At 35.4% G+C, this 14,835-nt stretch overlaps 1 protein-coding gene across 1 annotated transcript; it reads right to left on the bottom strand.

The window, feature by feature from the left end:
* Positions 1–622: 622 nt before the first annotated feature.
* On the bottom strand, positions 623–12,373 carry LOC110864357 (phospholipase D gamma 1). The gene is made up of 10 exons (XM_022113406.2): positions 10,900–12,373; positions 8,961–9,077; positions 8,679–8,873; positions 7,502–7,750; positions 7,344–7,412; positions 4,383–4,530; positions 4,150–4,298; positions 2,984–3,163; positions 2,038–2,235; positions 623–1,103 (listed from the first exon to the last, which is right to left on the bottom strand). Exons 1-10 carry the CDS (start codon positions 11,836–11,838, stop codon positions 810–812), a joined length of 2,538 nt encoding a protein of 845 aa, XP_021969098.1. The 5' UTR covers positions 11,839–12,373; the 3' UTR covers positions 623–809.
* Between the last annotated feature and the right edge of the window lie 2,462 nt (positions 12,374–14,835).

Below are 14,835 nucleotides of genomic sequence, written 5' to 3'. Positions count from 1 at the left end.
ACCGGTTTTTGCCAAAAAAAAACCGTTTTTTTTAAAACCGGTTTCGGTTATTAATCGGTTTTTCATATCAAGAATCCTAACCGGTCTACAACCGGCGGTTCGGTTCGGTTCTAAAACCGGTTATAAAAAAACCGGTTTCGGTTTTTTCCCGGTTTCAGTTCTAAAACCGGTTTTTTTGTACACCTCTAACATGTGGTGCAAAAATACTGAAACCGGCTGATATCGAAGGCCAAAAGCCAAAAATCACAAAAAAATACTTTATTTTGAAAACAACTTCGTTTTTAACAAAAACTGATGAAAAGAAAGATTAAACATAAATGTTACATTTATAATTATATAAATAACACATATCACATGGTGTATAGCCTTTAAATAGACCTTATAAAATATAGAATTAGGGGCGGAACCAGAGGGGGGTCAAGAGGGTCTGCTGACCCTCCGGTCACCGGAACTTTTTGAATTTTTATTTATAAATTTTGAGTTTTTGAAGAACAAATTTAGAGATGGACCCCCTAATTTGAATCAGTATAGAATATAAGCTTATGATGACCCCCTAACTAAATCGTTCTGGTTCCGCCACTGTTAATAAAATATAAGATTTATCAAAAAGAAGGAACCCACATCACATAATACAGTCTTTCAATTCAGTAAACATATCAAGAAACATAATCCAACAACTGTCTACAACAACAACTGATAATCATAATCATCAAATTTAGCAAACATGATCTTTTGTTTTGTATAGAGTACTCATGGATAAAACATATAACTAAACATAAAAATTTAAGTTTTTTTTTTCAAGTTTAAAATCAAATGGTAAGATTTTCTTGAATGGCACTAAAAGTGCCCACAATGGTGCCACCCAAATCTGGAAAGTTTGGACAGCCAGGAAGAGGCTTCACCTGACCGGTTCGATCAACTTCAACCGGATACTTAAGAAGGTGAGCCTTCATGTCGGTCACTTCAACAGCTGCATACTGGTTCCAGTTTGCTTCACTCAATGACCTGACCCGTCTCACACACTCGAGGCTCTCGGGTACCTCAAAAGTGCTTTCAAGTCCACCAATATGTTCAGCCCATAGGGACATCCTGTACCCGAATACCTGCACAAAATCATTTCACAAATTATACCCTTCCTAAGCTATGTTTTTATGTGCATGAACTAACGGAGGTGTTCATCGAATCGAATAACGAATTTTCGAATTACTTGGATCGAATTTTTTAAAATAATTTTTACTTTTGCTAGAATACGAATTCGACTAAAACAAGTCAACCCGATTAAAATTTGTGTTCAAATCGAGTTCGGATAAATTCGAATAACTTTGTTTACTTTTTATTCAAATTCATTTAACATGTGTAAATTCATTATGGGTTATTTAGACTTGGTAATGGGCTATTTTAGGACTTGGATCAAATTATACTATAGCCCACTTTTCAGGCGGTGTCCTTTTTAACGAATGTTGACAGGCGGTGTCCTTTACTAAGTATTTTGTTGCAAGTTTAGTCCTTTACACCCAACCCAGTTAAAAAACCCTGTTAATTGTTGACAGGCGGTGTCCTTTACTAGGTATTTTGTGGCAAGTTTAGTCCTTTACCTAGGTATTTTGTTGCAAGTTTAGTCCTTTACACCCAACAATTAACAGGGTTTTTTAACTGGGTTGGGTGTAAAGGACTAAACTTGCAACAAAATACCTAGTAAAGGACACCGCCTGTCAACATTCGTTAAAAAGGACACCGACTAAAAACTGGTATAAAGATAAAGGACAAAACTTGTAATTTTTCCTTAAAGTTATATGTGTGTATCATATATAAATATAATAACTAAATATGTATAAATTATAAGATAAATTCAAATCTTGAATCGAATCGAATTTAAATTTATAAATTCGTATTCGATTTACTGGGCTCGAATCAAATTTGAATTCTTGATAATCAAATCGAATTCTTAATAACCGAATCGAATTGAGTCGAATTTCGACTTTTTCGAATCCGAATCGATTTCTGAACACCCCTACATGAAAAGTAGAGAAACACTACCTGCCCGTGTGGACTATAACATTTGTGAGCCCATGTATGATACGGCTGATACGCACCCATTGCGATTTCAGTGTCTCTAGAGCCTTCTAATGAGCGTTGGTTGATGTTTGCCGATCCCATTATCACAAACTCGTCATCCACTATCATTCCTTTCGAGTGTACATATATCATAAAACGTCGATTCTTCTTGCTAAGCAACTTTTTGAAAGAATAAAAGAATGTGTTAGTTATAATAAAGAGTAAATTGCTATTTTAGTCCCTGAGTTTTGTCCAAATTTGCCATTTTTAGTTCAAATAGTTTTTTTTTTTGCCTCTGGGTCCCTGACTTTTCCCTTTTGTTGCCATTTTGATCACATACACTAACTCCATCCAAAAACTCCATCTTTAACCAGGGGTATTTTGGGGATTTTCATTTTAAATGTTTTCAATTGCCATTTTGATCCAATTCCAAAAAATCAAAAAAATTCCAAAAAATAAAAAAAAATCCAAAAAATTCTAAAAAGTTCTAAAAAATCATAAAAATTCTAAAGAATTCTAAAAAAATACAAAAATTCCGTTTCGGCGCGAACCGTTTCGAACCCGAACCGTTTCGAGCTGAACCGTTTCGACGTGAACCGTTTCGACCCGTACCGTTTCGAGCTGAACCGTTTCGAACTGAACCGTTTCGAGCCGAACCGTTTCGAGCTGAACCGTTTCGAACCGAACTGTTTCTAGCTGAACCGTTTCGACGCGAATCGTTTCGACCCGTACTGTTTCGACCCGAACCGTTTCGAGCTGAATCGTTTCGAGGCGAACCGTGCCTCGAAACGGTACGGGTCGAAACGGTTCAGCTCGAAACTGTACGGGTCGAAACGGTTCAGGGACTAAAATGACAATTTACTCTATAATAAATCAAGAAAACAGTGATATATATGGAACATATGGTGAGAAAGATAAGATACGTTACCTGAGCCGCGTTTGCGCCATTAGACCCTTTTTGATCCGAAGTCGGTTCCGCACCATGAGATGATTCTCGAGTGCCAAGACAGAAAAAATTTAAATAATCTTGCGGCTCGTAAACATTTTCAAGCCCGACCTCTTGTAATGCCTTATAAATCACTTCATACATCATTTGCATTGTCTTGTTCTGTAAAAAGTTGTTGTAATTAGCATTTTCTTTATTGTTGAAGTTACATTTTGCTACATACGAGTTTCAAAATGACAGTTAATCAGTTAGGGCTGCTAACGAACCGTGTTCGTGTTCGTTTGTTAAGGAAAATATAGAGTAAATTACAAAAATCGTCCTTTATGTATGTCACTTATTGCAAACTGTGTCCTTTGTCTTCAATAATTACAGAAAACGTACTCGATGTTTGCAAACCCTTGCAAGTTATGTCCTTTCGTCCTAACTCAGTTAATTTTTTGTGGTTAAATCGGACCAAATGGACCCCACATGAGGGTATTTTGGTCATTTTACTCTCATGTGGGGTCCATTTGGTCAGATTTAACCACAAAAATACCCTCATGTGGGGTCCATTTGGTCAGATTTAACCATAAAAAATTAACTGAGTTAGGGTTAAAGGACATAACTGCAAGGGTTTGCAAACATCGAGTACATTTTCTGTAATTATTGAAGACAAAGGACACAGTTTGCAATAAGTGGCATACATAAAGGACGTTTTTGTAATTTACTCAGAAATATATGTGTTCACGAACTGTTCATGAACACTTACCGAATTAGATATTCTGCTCGTGTTCGTTCGTTAAGGAAATGAACGTGTTCGTGTTCGTTTGTTAATTTTTAGGTAATGAACGCAAACAAACGTTCATGGACACAAACCAACACAAACAAGTGTTCATAAACAGAATATATAATACACTGATACTTATTAAATACTTTATTTGTCGGAATTTTGAAGTATTTTAATAAAATATAAAAAATTAAAAAACACTAATGAGCTATCGAACATAAGCAAACATCTTACCGAACGTTCACAAACATAAATGAACGAACGCGGCCTCTGTTCATGTCCGTTCATTTATATAATGAACGAACTTCCCGCCGAACGGTTCACGAACTGTTCGCTGAACGTTCAGTTCATTTGCAGCCCTATAATCAGTTACATAACTTACCTGCCAAAACAGAATCCTTTGAGTTGCAGTACTTGTAGGACTACCCTCTGGCCACATAGGAATCACAATATACGCAGCAAACCGCTCTTTGGCTCTGATTTTATTCGCAATCTTTAGAGCGATTTCCATTGGTATTAAATTGTTTGCACCTGCGAAAACACAAGTATAGTTTAAGTATGTTTGATAATGATATTACTGTCTATAGATCAGCCTACAAGGTTAATAATTCTTACCCAAAGTTTTGTAATTACTCCAGTTAAACGAAGAACCAAGAAAGTATTGATTTTCGATATATATAAAATGCTGAGCCGCACGAATCGCCTTCACGTATGCTGTATGTATACTCATGTCTATCAGCACATTCTTCCCGCATACCAAGTTCTGTTACACAGTGTAGAAAAATATTAAGTATGGTCTTGGTTTTAAAAAGCGAGAGGCGTCAAAAGCGACGAGGTCTAAAATTGAGGCGCGAAGCGCAAAGCGCAAAAGCGGTGGGCTTTTCGTACCCGAGGCGCAAGATGTTTATATAATTTTTTTTATATATCCCATACATATCCCATAGGTTTTTAGCTTCCTTTAACCAAAATATAGCTATAAGTAAGGCTTTTATACCATTTTAATTACTTGTACAAGTCAAAAAACCCAAGGTACAACATTTTTATGCAGTAAAATGCCTAAGGTACATGAGGCGCGCGCCTCAGGTCAAAAAGCCCACAAAAAAACATCAAAATTTGCGCTTTTTGGTCGCTTCCTGTAAAAACACAAGGCAAGAAGCAAAAAAGCCCCAGACCCTGCGCCTTGTTGCGCCTAGGCGCGCCTAAGGCGCGCTTTTTAAAACCAAGAGTATGGTTCCTGAAAAAAAAAACTAAAGGTGGTAAATTTGACCTATTTACATAAAAATGGGTTGATTTGGGTTATGTTTTATCTCTAACGGGTCAAACGAGTTAAAGAAAAAAAAATAGATTAAAAGAAGTGTAAATTGTTTGGATGGTCCCTGTGGTTTGCCTATTTACTTAAAAATGGGTTGATTTGGGTTATGTTTTATCTCGAACGGGTCAAACGAGTTAAAGAAAAAAAATAGATTAAAAGAAGAGTAAATTGTCTGGATGGTCCCTGTGGTTTGCCTATTTACTTAAAAAAGGGTTGATTTGGGTTATGTTTTATCTCTAACGGGTCAAAGGAGTTAAAGAAAAATAATAGATTAAAAGAAGAGTAAATTACTGGGACTATAGGTGAAAAAATGGCAAACCACAAGGTCCATCCGGGCAATTTACTCTTAAAAGAAAAAGGCCAAAAGGGTTAAAAGTCAGCCAAAGTGTACTTTAATGCATAAAATTTCGTAGATCATTTTTATTAATATAAAAAACTAGTTTATTACCGAGTTAATGTTGGAATATTGATAATCAAGAAACTAAGTGTAATTTAGAAAGTCAAACATAATAGTCAAATAGAAAGTAAAACCGATAAATTTAGCGGTTAAGATTAGGTTGCATCGGTTGATTAGTTAGTTAAAAAAACGCATAGTTGTTAAAAGCCATCGCCTCTTGCGCCTAGGCCCATTTTTCAGGCGAGGCAAGGCAGTTGTGCTTTAAGTCGAGGAAATTGCGCTTTAATTCTCCAGGTGATGGTTCAGGCGCACATTACGACGAGATTCCTCGATTCCGGAGAGTTTCCTGTCAAATTCTCTAAATTCCGACAAGATTCTAGCAAGATTTCTACTTTTGTTCAAGGAAAACTATTTTTTCCTACACTAATACACTAATGTTTTGTTACTAATTAGATGATATAAAGTGTTACATAATAGACATTGTTTATTTTATTTGAAGAATAGTATTCTTTTTCTAATACATAATATATTTTAAAATTTGTTTTATTATGCGCTTTATTTTCTCAGGCCCTCGCTTTTTTTGCGCTTTGCGCCTTGGCCCTAGGAGAGGCCTATGCGCCTTGAGTGCGCCTCACGCCTTTAATAACTATGAAAAAACGGTTATTTCACCGTCATATTGCGAGGGTATAAATACCCTCATACTGTACGACGTTTGTGATACATAATAAGTGTGTGCTTTGTGTGTGTTGTCCCTGTGTTTCCGATTCCGAGTCCCTGCACATCAATTGTGCATACTCATACTCATACTTATTATCAATCATATAATTGTTCATCCAATGATCTTAAACGTCAACCGATCATCGATCCAACAGTTAATATACTGTGTAATCATATTTGGCATACTAAATGTTTATAAAAATGTGAGTAAATTAAAAGTTTTGTTCTTTATCTTTATAGTGAATTTCAGGCGTTGTCCTTTGCTTTTAAAATTGACAGCTTTTCTAAAAAATTCAATCGAAATGCGGAAAATTAGCACTAGGGCCGAAAAACTTGCCCGGGCCGTGGCCCTGCCACAACCCTTCTAAGAACCGCCCCTGGTTTGGATGGTCCCTGTGGTTTGCCTATTTACTTAAAAATGGGTTGATTCGGGTTATGTTTTATCTCTAACGGGTCAAACGAGTTAAAGAAAAATAATAGATTAAAAGAAGAGTAAATTACTAGGACTATAGGTGAAAAAATGGCAAACCACAAGGTCCATCCGGGCAATTAACTCTTAAAAGAAAAAGGCCAAAAGGGTTAAAAGCCAGCCAAAGTGTACTTTAATGCATAAAATTTCGTAGATCATTTTTATTAATATAAAAAACTAGTTTATCACTGAGTTAATGTTGGAATATTAATAATCAAGAAACTAAGTGTAATTTAGAAAGTCAAACATAATAGTCAAATAAAAAGTCAAACAGATAAATTTAGCGGTTAAGATTAGGTTGCGTCGGTTGATAAGTTAGTTAAAAAACGGTTATTTAACCGTCATACTGCGAGGGTATAAATACCCTCATACTGTACGATATTTGTGCATACTCATACTTATTATCTATCATATATTTGTTCATCCAATGATCTTAAACGTCAAACGATCACCGATCCAACAGTTAATATACTGTGTAATCATATTTGGCATACTAAATGTTTATAAAAATGTGAGTAAATTAAAAGTTTTGTTCTTTATCTTTATAGTGAATTTCAGGCGTTGTCCTTTGCTTTTAAAGTCGACAGCTTTTCTACTTAATTGTTTCAAAATCTTACACGTTACATCCTTTGGTCCTAACTCTGTTAATTGAAGGGTAAATTTGTCGTTTAATTGCCATACCTTGCTTGTTGCCTCCTTGGGGTCTTTGGGAAAACCTTTAACAGAGTTGGAGTCAATCGAACGGAACACCTGCACATTTTGAAGCAAAAAACAAGATCAGAAAAATAACGACACGATATAACTTTTAAAGTTGTTAAGAAACAAAGAAACAAAGATACCTGAACATGCCAACCCTCAGGATCTTGTTCATTGGTACAATGAGCCTCATCTATTCCCAAAATGTCAGGAATCCTTTCTAATTTAAGCAATGAATCATCTTCAGATTTCTTCATTTTACGAATCCCTTGTGGCTTTGAAGCCCTCAACCATCTTTCCTCAAAGTTTTTAAGCACGTCGTATGCAGCCGGACCTTCGATTCGACTATGCAAATCATGCCACGGTTCTCTAGGACAACCTGTAGTGGGTCCCTATAACCGAGCAAGACGTAATTCATTCGAAGTCAATTTTATTACACATTAAATATTAATTAAATATTAAATATTAAATAATAAACATGCATTTGCAACTTTAATGAATAGTCACTTTACATTTTTTTATTATTTACTTTTTTTTTAAGTTTCAACACCCCGCTTGCGGTATGCGCATATAATGTATATATGTGTGGGCCATCGGGGGGCAAAAGTGAAAGTGCACTAATCATAACGTTATTTTACTAATTTCGTGAAAATAACGCTAAAAGCTGAGGACGGTTAATCATGCATCATGTGGTGGCGTTGATAGCTGAAAGACAAAAGGGTACATGCACTAATCGGTCTTTGTCCCGATTGCTGAGTGTTATGTGCCTTATGTCCAAGGCTTGATGCAAAACTACTATCGAGCCGGGGGTCTCACTGGAAGCAGCCTCTCTATTCCTACGGGGTAGAGGTAAGGCTGTCTACATCTTACCCTCCTCAGACCCTACCTTTGCTTTGCTATTGGTGGGATTTACTGATAGATTTATTTTTTTCTTTTATAACTTTCGTTTGTAACTTTTTATATATATATAAAAACTTTTAATTTTTCTTTCTCGACATTCGGATAAAAGTTTTATTGAAAAAGGAGTTGTATTTGAGATAGTGCTATAGTGACGAACCGAGCTGGTACCGACCGAACAACATCTGTATTACCGGAACCAGTATTCGTTTTTCTGATTTCCGACCGATGTAAAAAAAAAAAAACAAGACTTTATTTTCTGAGTTACATAATAAGACTTTTGAGTGAGAAAACCATAACCGTAAATATTTTTTTGTAGTCGCTGAAACCTACACTTACATACTTTAACATCCCCGCCGCAACGCGTGGGTTTCAATTTCATCATCTAGTTATCGACATATGGTAACTGAGTGAAGAGCTTACTGTGTAATTAGGTTGGTGATAATCGTCTTTATGCAAAGTTTGTAATGTGCTGAAAATGGGATGTGACGGAGTATCGTAACGGCCCACACATAAATCAAGACCTCCGACAAATGCCATTATCCGTCTTCTGTAATTACCAGCATCGGCATCCACTATAACCGTTTTCTGATGATGGGTGTATATTGTTTCAACCTCCTGTAACCCAAAAAATCGATTAAAATACAAAAATTAATGACAATGGGTATATGTTCGATATTCTTATACGAATTAATGACGTTGAACCTGTTTCTTGGCCCAACTATGCCCCTTTCCAGCGGAACGAGGGCAAAGTAGTACTTTCACAGACGAATGCTTGAAAAACCGACGTGTCTCTTCATCGTTGGTTTGCATGACTCCTTGCTGCATTAGTTCAACAAATCATGCAACTTAATAGATGGAATGCAAATATAACCATATAAGCAAATATGAAATTTTCTATATATCCTTTTAAATTTCATGAAATCATTTGTACATTTTCACAACACTAAATCCATTTTATAATAAATAAAAGAGTTAATTGCCCGGATGGTCCCTGTGGTTTCACGTTTTTTCACGTTTAGTCCCCACCTTTTGAAAATAGCAGGTATGCTCCCTATGGTTTGTTATTTTGTTACTCGGATAGTCCCCTGAGTAGACGCAGTTAGTTTGGAAATAGCAGGTATGCTCCCTATGGTTTGACATTTTGTTACTCGGATAGTCCCCTGAGTAAATGTCAGGGGACTATCTGAGTAACAAAATGACAAACCATAGGGAACATACCTGCTATTTCCAAAAGGTGGGGACTAAACGTGAAAAAACGTGAAACCACAGGGACCATCCGGGAAATTGACTCTACATAAAAGTAGGAAATTGGATTTTAATAATCCCAACTTTGACATATTGGGCGGGGCCCGGGATTAATCCCAACTTAGAAAATGTTTACCAGCAGCCCCAACTTTGAACATATTTTCCTTCATCGATCCCCGATCCCATACTAATTGAAAGTTAACCCAGTTAGCTTTTGCTGGCATGGATAAACGATTAGGAAAACAATGTTATTACCATAGTTGTTAATGGCCAGTTAATGCCTATATGCTACATAGCGAATAGCGATAACTAGCGGGCGGTACACTAGAAAAAAAAATTATATGTATATTATATGAAAATATCCTGGTATGTACGTTATTTTACATGTATATTTAACAAAAACCTACAATCCAGCTATTTTATAGCTATATTTAATCGCTATTTATATTTAAAAAAAAAAACTGAAATCCCACTATTTAGAGTTAATTACTGTTTTTGTCCCTGTGGTTTGTCAAAAATCACTATTTCAGTCCATTAGTTTAAAAATTGCGATTTCAGTCCCTGTAGTTTCACTTTCGTAACTATTTCAGTCCACCTCGTAACCATTTCAGTCCCTGTACTTAACATAATAATGGATTGAAATGGTTACAAAAGTGAAACCACATGGACTGAAATGGTTACGAAAGTGAAACCTCAGGGACTGAAATCACAAATTTTAAACTAATGGACTGAAATAGTGATTTTTGACAAATCACAGAGACGAAAACAGTAATTAACTCCACTATTTATCGCTACATACCCTGTAGCGACCTTTGACCTATACGCTACGCTATTTGCTATTGACAACTATGGTTATTACTACAAATCATCTCTACGCATAATATTTTGTTTATATGTTCAGTAAAAAAGAATGTTAGTGTAGAGGATCCTGTAAAAAGTGCTCAAAGTGTGAGAAGTGTATTATAACAGTATATATAATACTATATAACACCATATAAACACCGTATAACAATATGTAACACCATATAATACCATATAACACTATGTAACACTATATATCATTATATAACAAATATAACACTATAGGTTGTCTGATAGCATGTCTATGATAGATGTATAGTGTTATATTTGTTATATAATGATATATAGTGTTACATAGTGTTGTATGGTATTATATGGTGTTACATATTGTTATACGGTGTTTATATGGTGTTATATAGTATTATATATACTGTTATAATACACTTCTCACACTTCTCACGCTTTGAGCACTTTTTACACTATCTTTACCCTGTTAGAAGCATCTAATGTCTTTGTGTTATGAAAAAATATATATGGAATGTTGAACATTTATCAGAACAAATACAAAATTGCCATTTAGTTATACGACACTTACCGTCTTTATTCCCAAAATGCTTCTCGAAGTAGGATCATCCCATATAAGAAGAAGCACTCTCACACCTTCAGAAGATTTAGCCTTCAAAAGATCCCCTAAACAACTATCTTTCGCACCGTCACCATTCCGAACAAGCTGAACGCTATGAAAAACAGACCAACCCGTAATGTAGATCAAACGTCTCGCCTGCTTTATCGCTTCACAAATATCATGCCAACAATCGCCATTCTGATACTTCAAACCACCATCAAGATGCATATTCGGAAGGTACCCATCGTCAACATGAGCATCTTGATAAAGCGTAACCTTACCACCTCTCCTAAGCGGAAAATAGGTACCCCCAACACCGTTAAAGTTAAGATCAAGCGGCACTTTCATCATGGGAATGTACTGAATCGATAGGGTCAACACAGCACCACGTTTACACGGTTTGCCGCTTTCGTTTAAAACCGGGAAGGTCCCTTCAATAAGCGACCCGGAAACCAACTGCTCGACCGGCACACCAACCGCCCCCATGATTTGAGAACCGACAACATCACTGTCTTTAACAACAAACTGCACCTCAGCAGAATAATGTGCTACAGGAACATGAAAATGCTGCATCCAAACAGGGTTTTCACTGTTACTTATAACAAAGGTTCTTGCGATCACAGCGTTAGCGATCGAAACCGTCACATACGGGTCGCTTGTAACCTTTTCGGGCTTACCATCCTCTGTCTTGTTCTTCCCACCACTAAAAGTAGGCAATCTACTAAACACCTGCCCTAATTTGTTATGAAACTGATCCATGTTTGGCAGGTTTTTAGCCTCTTTGACCCATATATCCAAATTCCCATGTAGCAACAGAACTTTGAGAGAAGCATTAGAGGTCTTGAATGGAATAACTTGCACACTTTGACCATGCTGTGATCCACCATCATATCCCACCACTTCAGCCATGTCACAGCAATAAGATCAAATAATCAAATAACTCAGATTCGATAAATTCGATGTTTTTATAACACAATCGAACCTGAATTACAAGATCAAATCGCCTTAACCAATACCCACTTCACAAGATAGCTAAAAAACAAGTTTTTCAAAACCTTTACTTCACAGAGGCATTTAATCAAACACCTGGTGGGTCAAATTTAAAGAGTGAATCAAAGGCTACCCAGATGAGAATAGCAATCTGTATAGAGATATAATGGGTAGATGAATTGAAAGAATGGGTCTTTGCGTGTCTGCTGGTGATATTTTAACTTTAAGCGCGTAGACCAAAGTTGAATTTGGGAAATGTAGGAGAAAAAAGGTGGTGAAGAAAGAAGATTGGGGTGCCATTTATTACTTTATAGGAGTAGGAGGAGACTGATTCCTGTGAAAAGTCTTTGAATTCCAATAGGTCTGCCAAATTTAATAAAAAAAGGTGTTGTAATAATGCAGGCGAAGTTGATGTAACGGCAGCGTATTTGGAAGTTTATTTGGTTGTTGGTCGTTCAAATTAATAAAAATGTAAGCTTTCTTCTTGTCTGAGAATCGAGATTCCGGCGTAAAAAAAAAGTTTAAAAGTTTACGAGAACATCGTCGATGAATATGGATCAAATCGTTGGTGTGAAGCATCATAAAGAATCTTCTAATATTATTAATTATTATTATTAATATTATAATAAAATAATGTATGTATGATGTGTGTGATTTGGTTTTATTATTATAATAAAATCGAGGAATGATGGTTATTAAAATAGTTGTGATTGGATTTGTGACGACCCTGTTAAAATCATATTTGTAGAATTCGCTAGACGATAGCTGATCGATGGGATGGAGACAAGTTCTTGTGATGACCATGTTAAAATCATTGGTTGTAGAACTCGGATGAATATATTATATTTCTTGTGATGAGCATGTTAAAATCAGATAGGACTTGTTATGTATAATTTTAAGTTTTATACATATATACACATATTTTTATATGTAATTTTTTTTTTACACAGACAAGTTTTGATTGGAATCTGGCAGGTTTTGGTCGAAATCTGTGATTTTTTTTTTCAATTTTTTCTGGTTTTTTTTTTTTTTGATTTTTTTTTTCCGATTTTTGGCTGGCCAACTAGGGTCGATTGGGCTGACTAGCGATTAATGGTCTGATTAACGAAAAATTAATCAGTAGAGGGCCGACTTGGTGTAGAGTGAGGCATTGGTGGGCAATGATATGAGACCCAGGGAAACATGGGTTCGATCCTCGAGCCAAACGGGTTTTACCGGTAATTTCACTGTCGTGCCTACGGGCGGGTGGGTTACCGGGTTTTCCGCGGAATTGGTGGTGGACTCGGGTTACTCTCGGAGTACTCCGTTTGGTCCAGTGGGTGCCCCAAGAGTGCTTGGGATTGATTCTGTTGGCCGTTAAAAAAAAAATAGAGGGCCGACTAGCCATTAATTGGCGACTGCTCGCCGATTAATCACGATTTTAACAAAACTGACTAAAATACTATGTAAAGTTGTGGTTAAAGTATATCTTATATTTATATTTTTATTTTTAACATCATATATGGTTAAAATGGGTGAGGTTACTGTAAAAAGGACTTTTTTCGTGAGAAGTGTGAGAAGGCATAGAAATTGACATGTAGGCATAATGTTTTGGACTTAGAAATGATGTTTTGGGTTATTTTGGCAAGAAAAATACCAAACATAACAATTTCAAACACAATGCAACATATTATGGGCGTGAAATTCAAAACACACTCCTTAACACTTAAAACACACTACTTAACGTTCTTGGCATAGTGTTTTATGTTTTAAGCGTAGAATTCATTGCATTGTGTCTTAAATTGTTATGTTTGGTGTTTTTCTTCCCAAAACAACCGAAAACATTATACCCAAGTACAAACCATGATGCCTACATGTCAATTCTTATGCCTTCTCACACTTCTCACGAAAGATGTCCTTTTTACAGGATCCTAAGACTGGTTAAAATATATATTTTCTTATAGCTTAAAATTCATACATCATGTGAATCATCTACTTTTTGTATTTATGCATCCTTAAATAGGTATTTTATTTCGCCTTAATCCATAACTCGTGATACGGAACACGAATCATGTTCTAGTACTTAAAATAAGAAAATTTAAAACATCATTTCTAAAAAATGAAAAAACTGGAGTTAGAAAAAGATTGTTAAAAAATTATGAAAAAAGAACTAACTAGTGACCAAAAGACAAAACAACAATAAAAGAAACCGAAATAACTAAAAATATAAATGATAAATCATGAAGTATTTGAGATTTATTTTTATTTGAAAAATGAAACAAAAAAATAATAAAGTTTAATATGTTTTTTGATAATATTTAAAAAAGTTGATTTGATTAATGATTCACTGTGCATGTAGATTTTCCTTATTTGTTTAGACCTTTTTTAATTAACGCAACATAGGGTTTTCGATTTATCTTTCCCCTATATATATATATATATATATATATATATATATATATATATATATATATATATCTAGAATCATATAATCAATAAAAGATTAAGAAACAACAAACCCATCCTATAAAGACTAAAACAACCCTAAATTACCTCAAAACACATAAAAGTTTAAACTTTTTTAACCCATCCTAAAATCCTATTATCTCATGACTCTTGAACAAAATCGTATAAACATCAAAATAACACAAAAAAAAAAAAACATGTACCTGTCCGGGGCGGCCTGAATTAACCAGTTTGCAGCCGGAATTTTGCAGTCGCCAAACGGAATTATACTGTCGCTGGGCGCTAAAGTGAGGCAGAGGGATGGCGGGAGTCGCTGGCAAGTGGCAGCGATTTGGGTTTTTTTTTTTTTATCATGTGGACTGATGTGTTTAACAAAACTAATAGTTGGGTTAGGCTTGAATGTGTATTAAGTTATTGGGCTTGATGGATTGAATTTAAGTTTTTTATATAAATTCCTGACATTTTTTTCTA

Source organism: Helianthus annuus, chromosome 6 (genome assembly GCF_002127325.2).
Source record: "Helianthus annuus cultivar XRQ/B chromosome 6, HanXRQr2.0-SUNRISE, whole genome shotgun sequence".
Classification (NCBI taxonomy): Eukaryota; Viridiplantae; Streptophyta; class Magnoliopsida; order Asterales; family Asteraceae; genus Helianthus; species Helianthus annuus.
The sequence above is the reverse complement of the archived record's forward strand: the minus strand, read 5'-3'. Positions and strand labels throughout refer to the sequence as shown.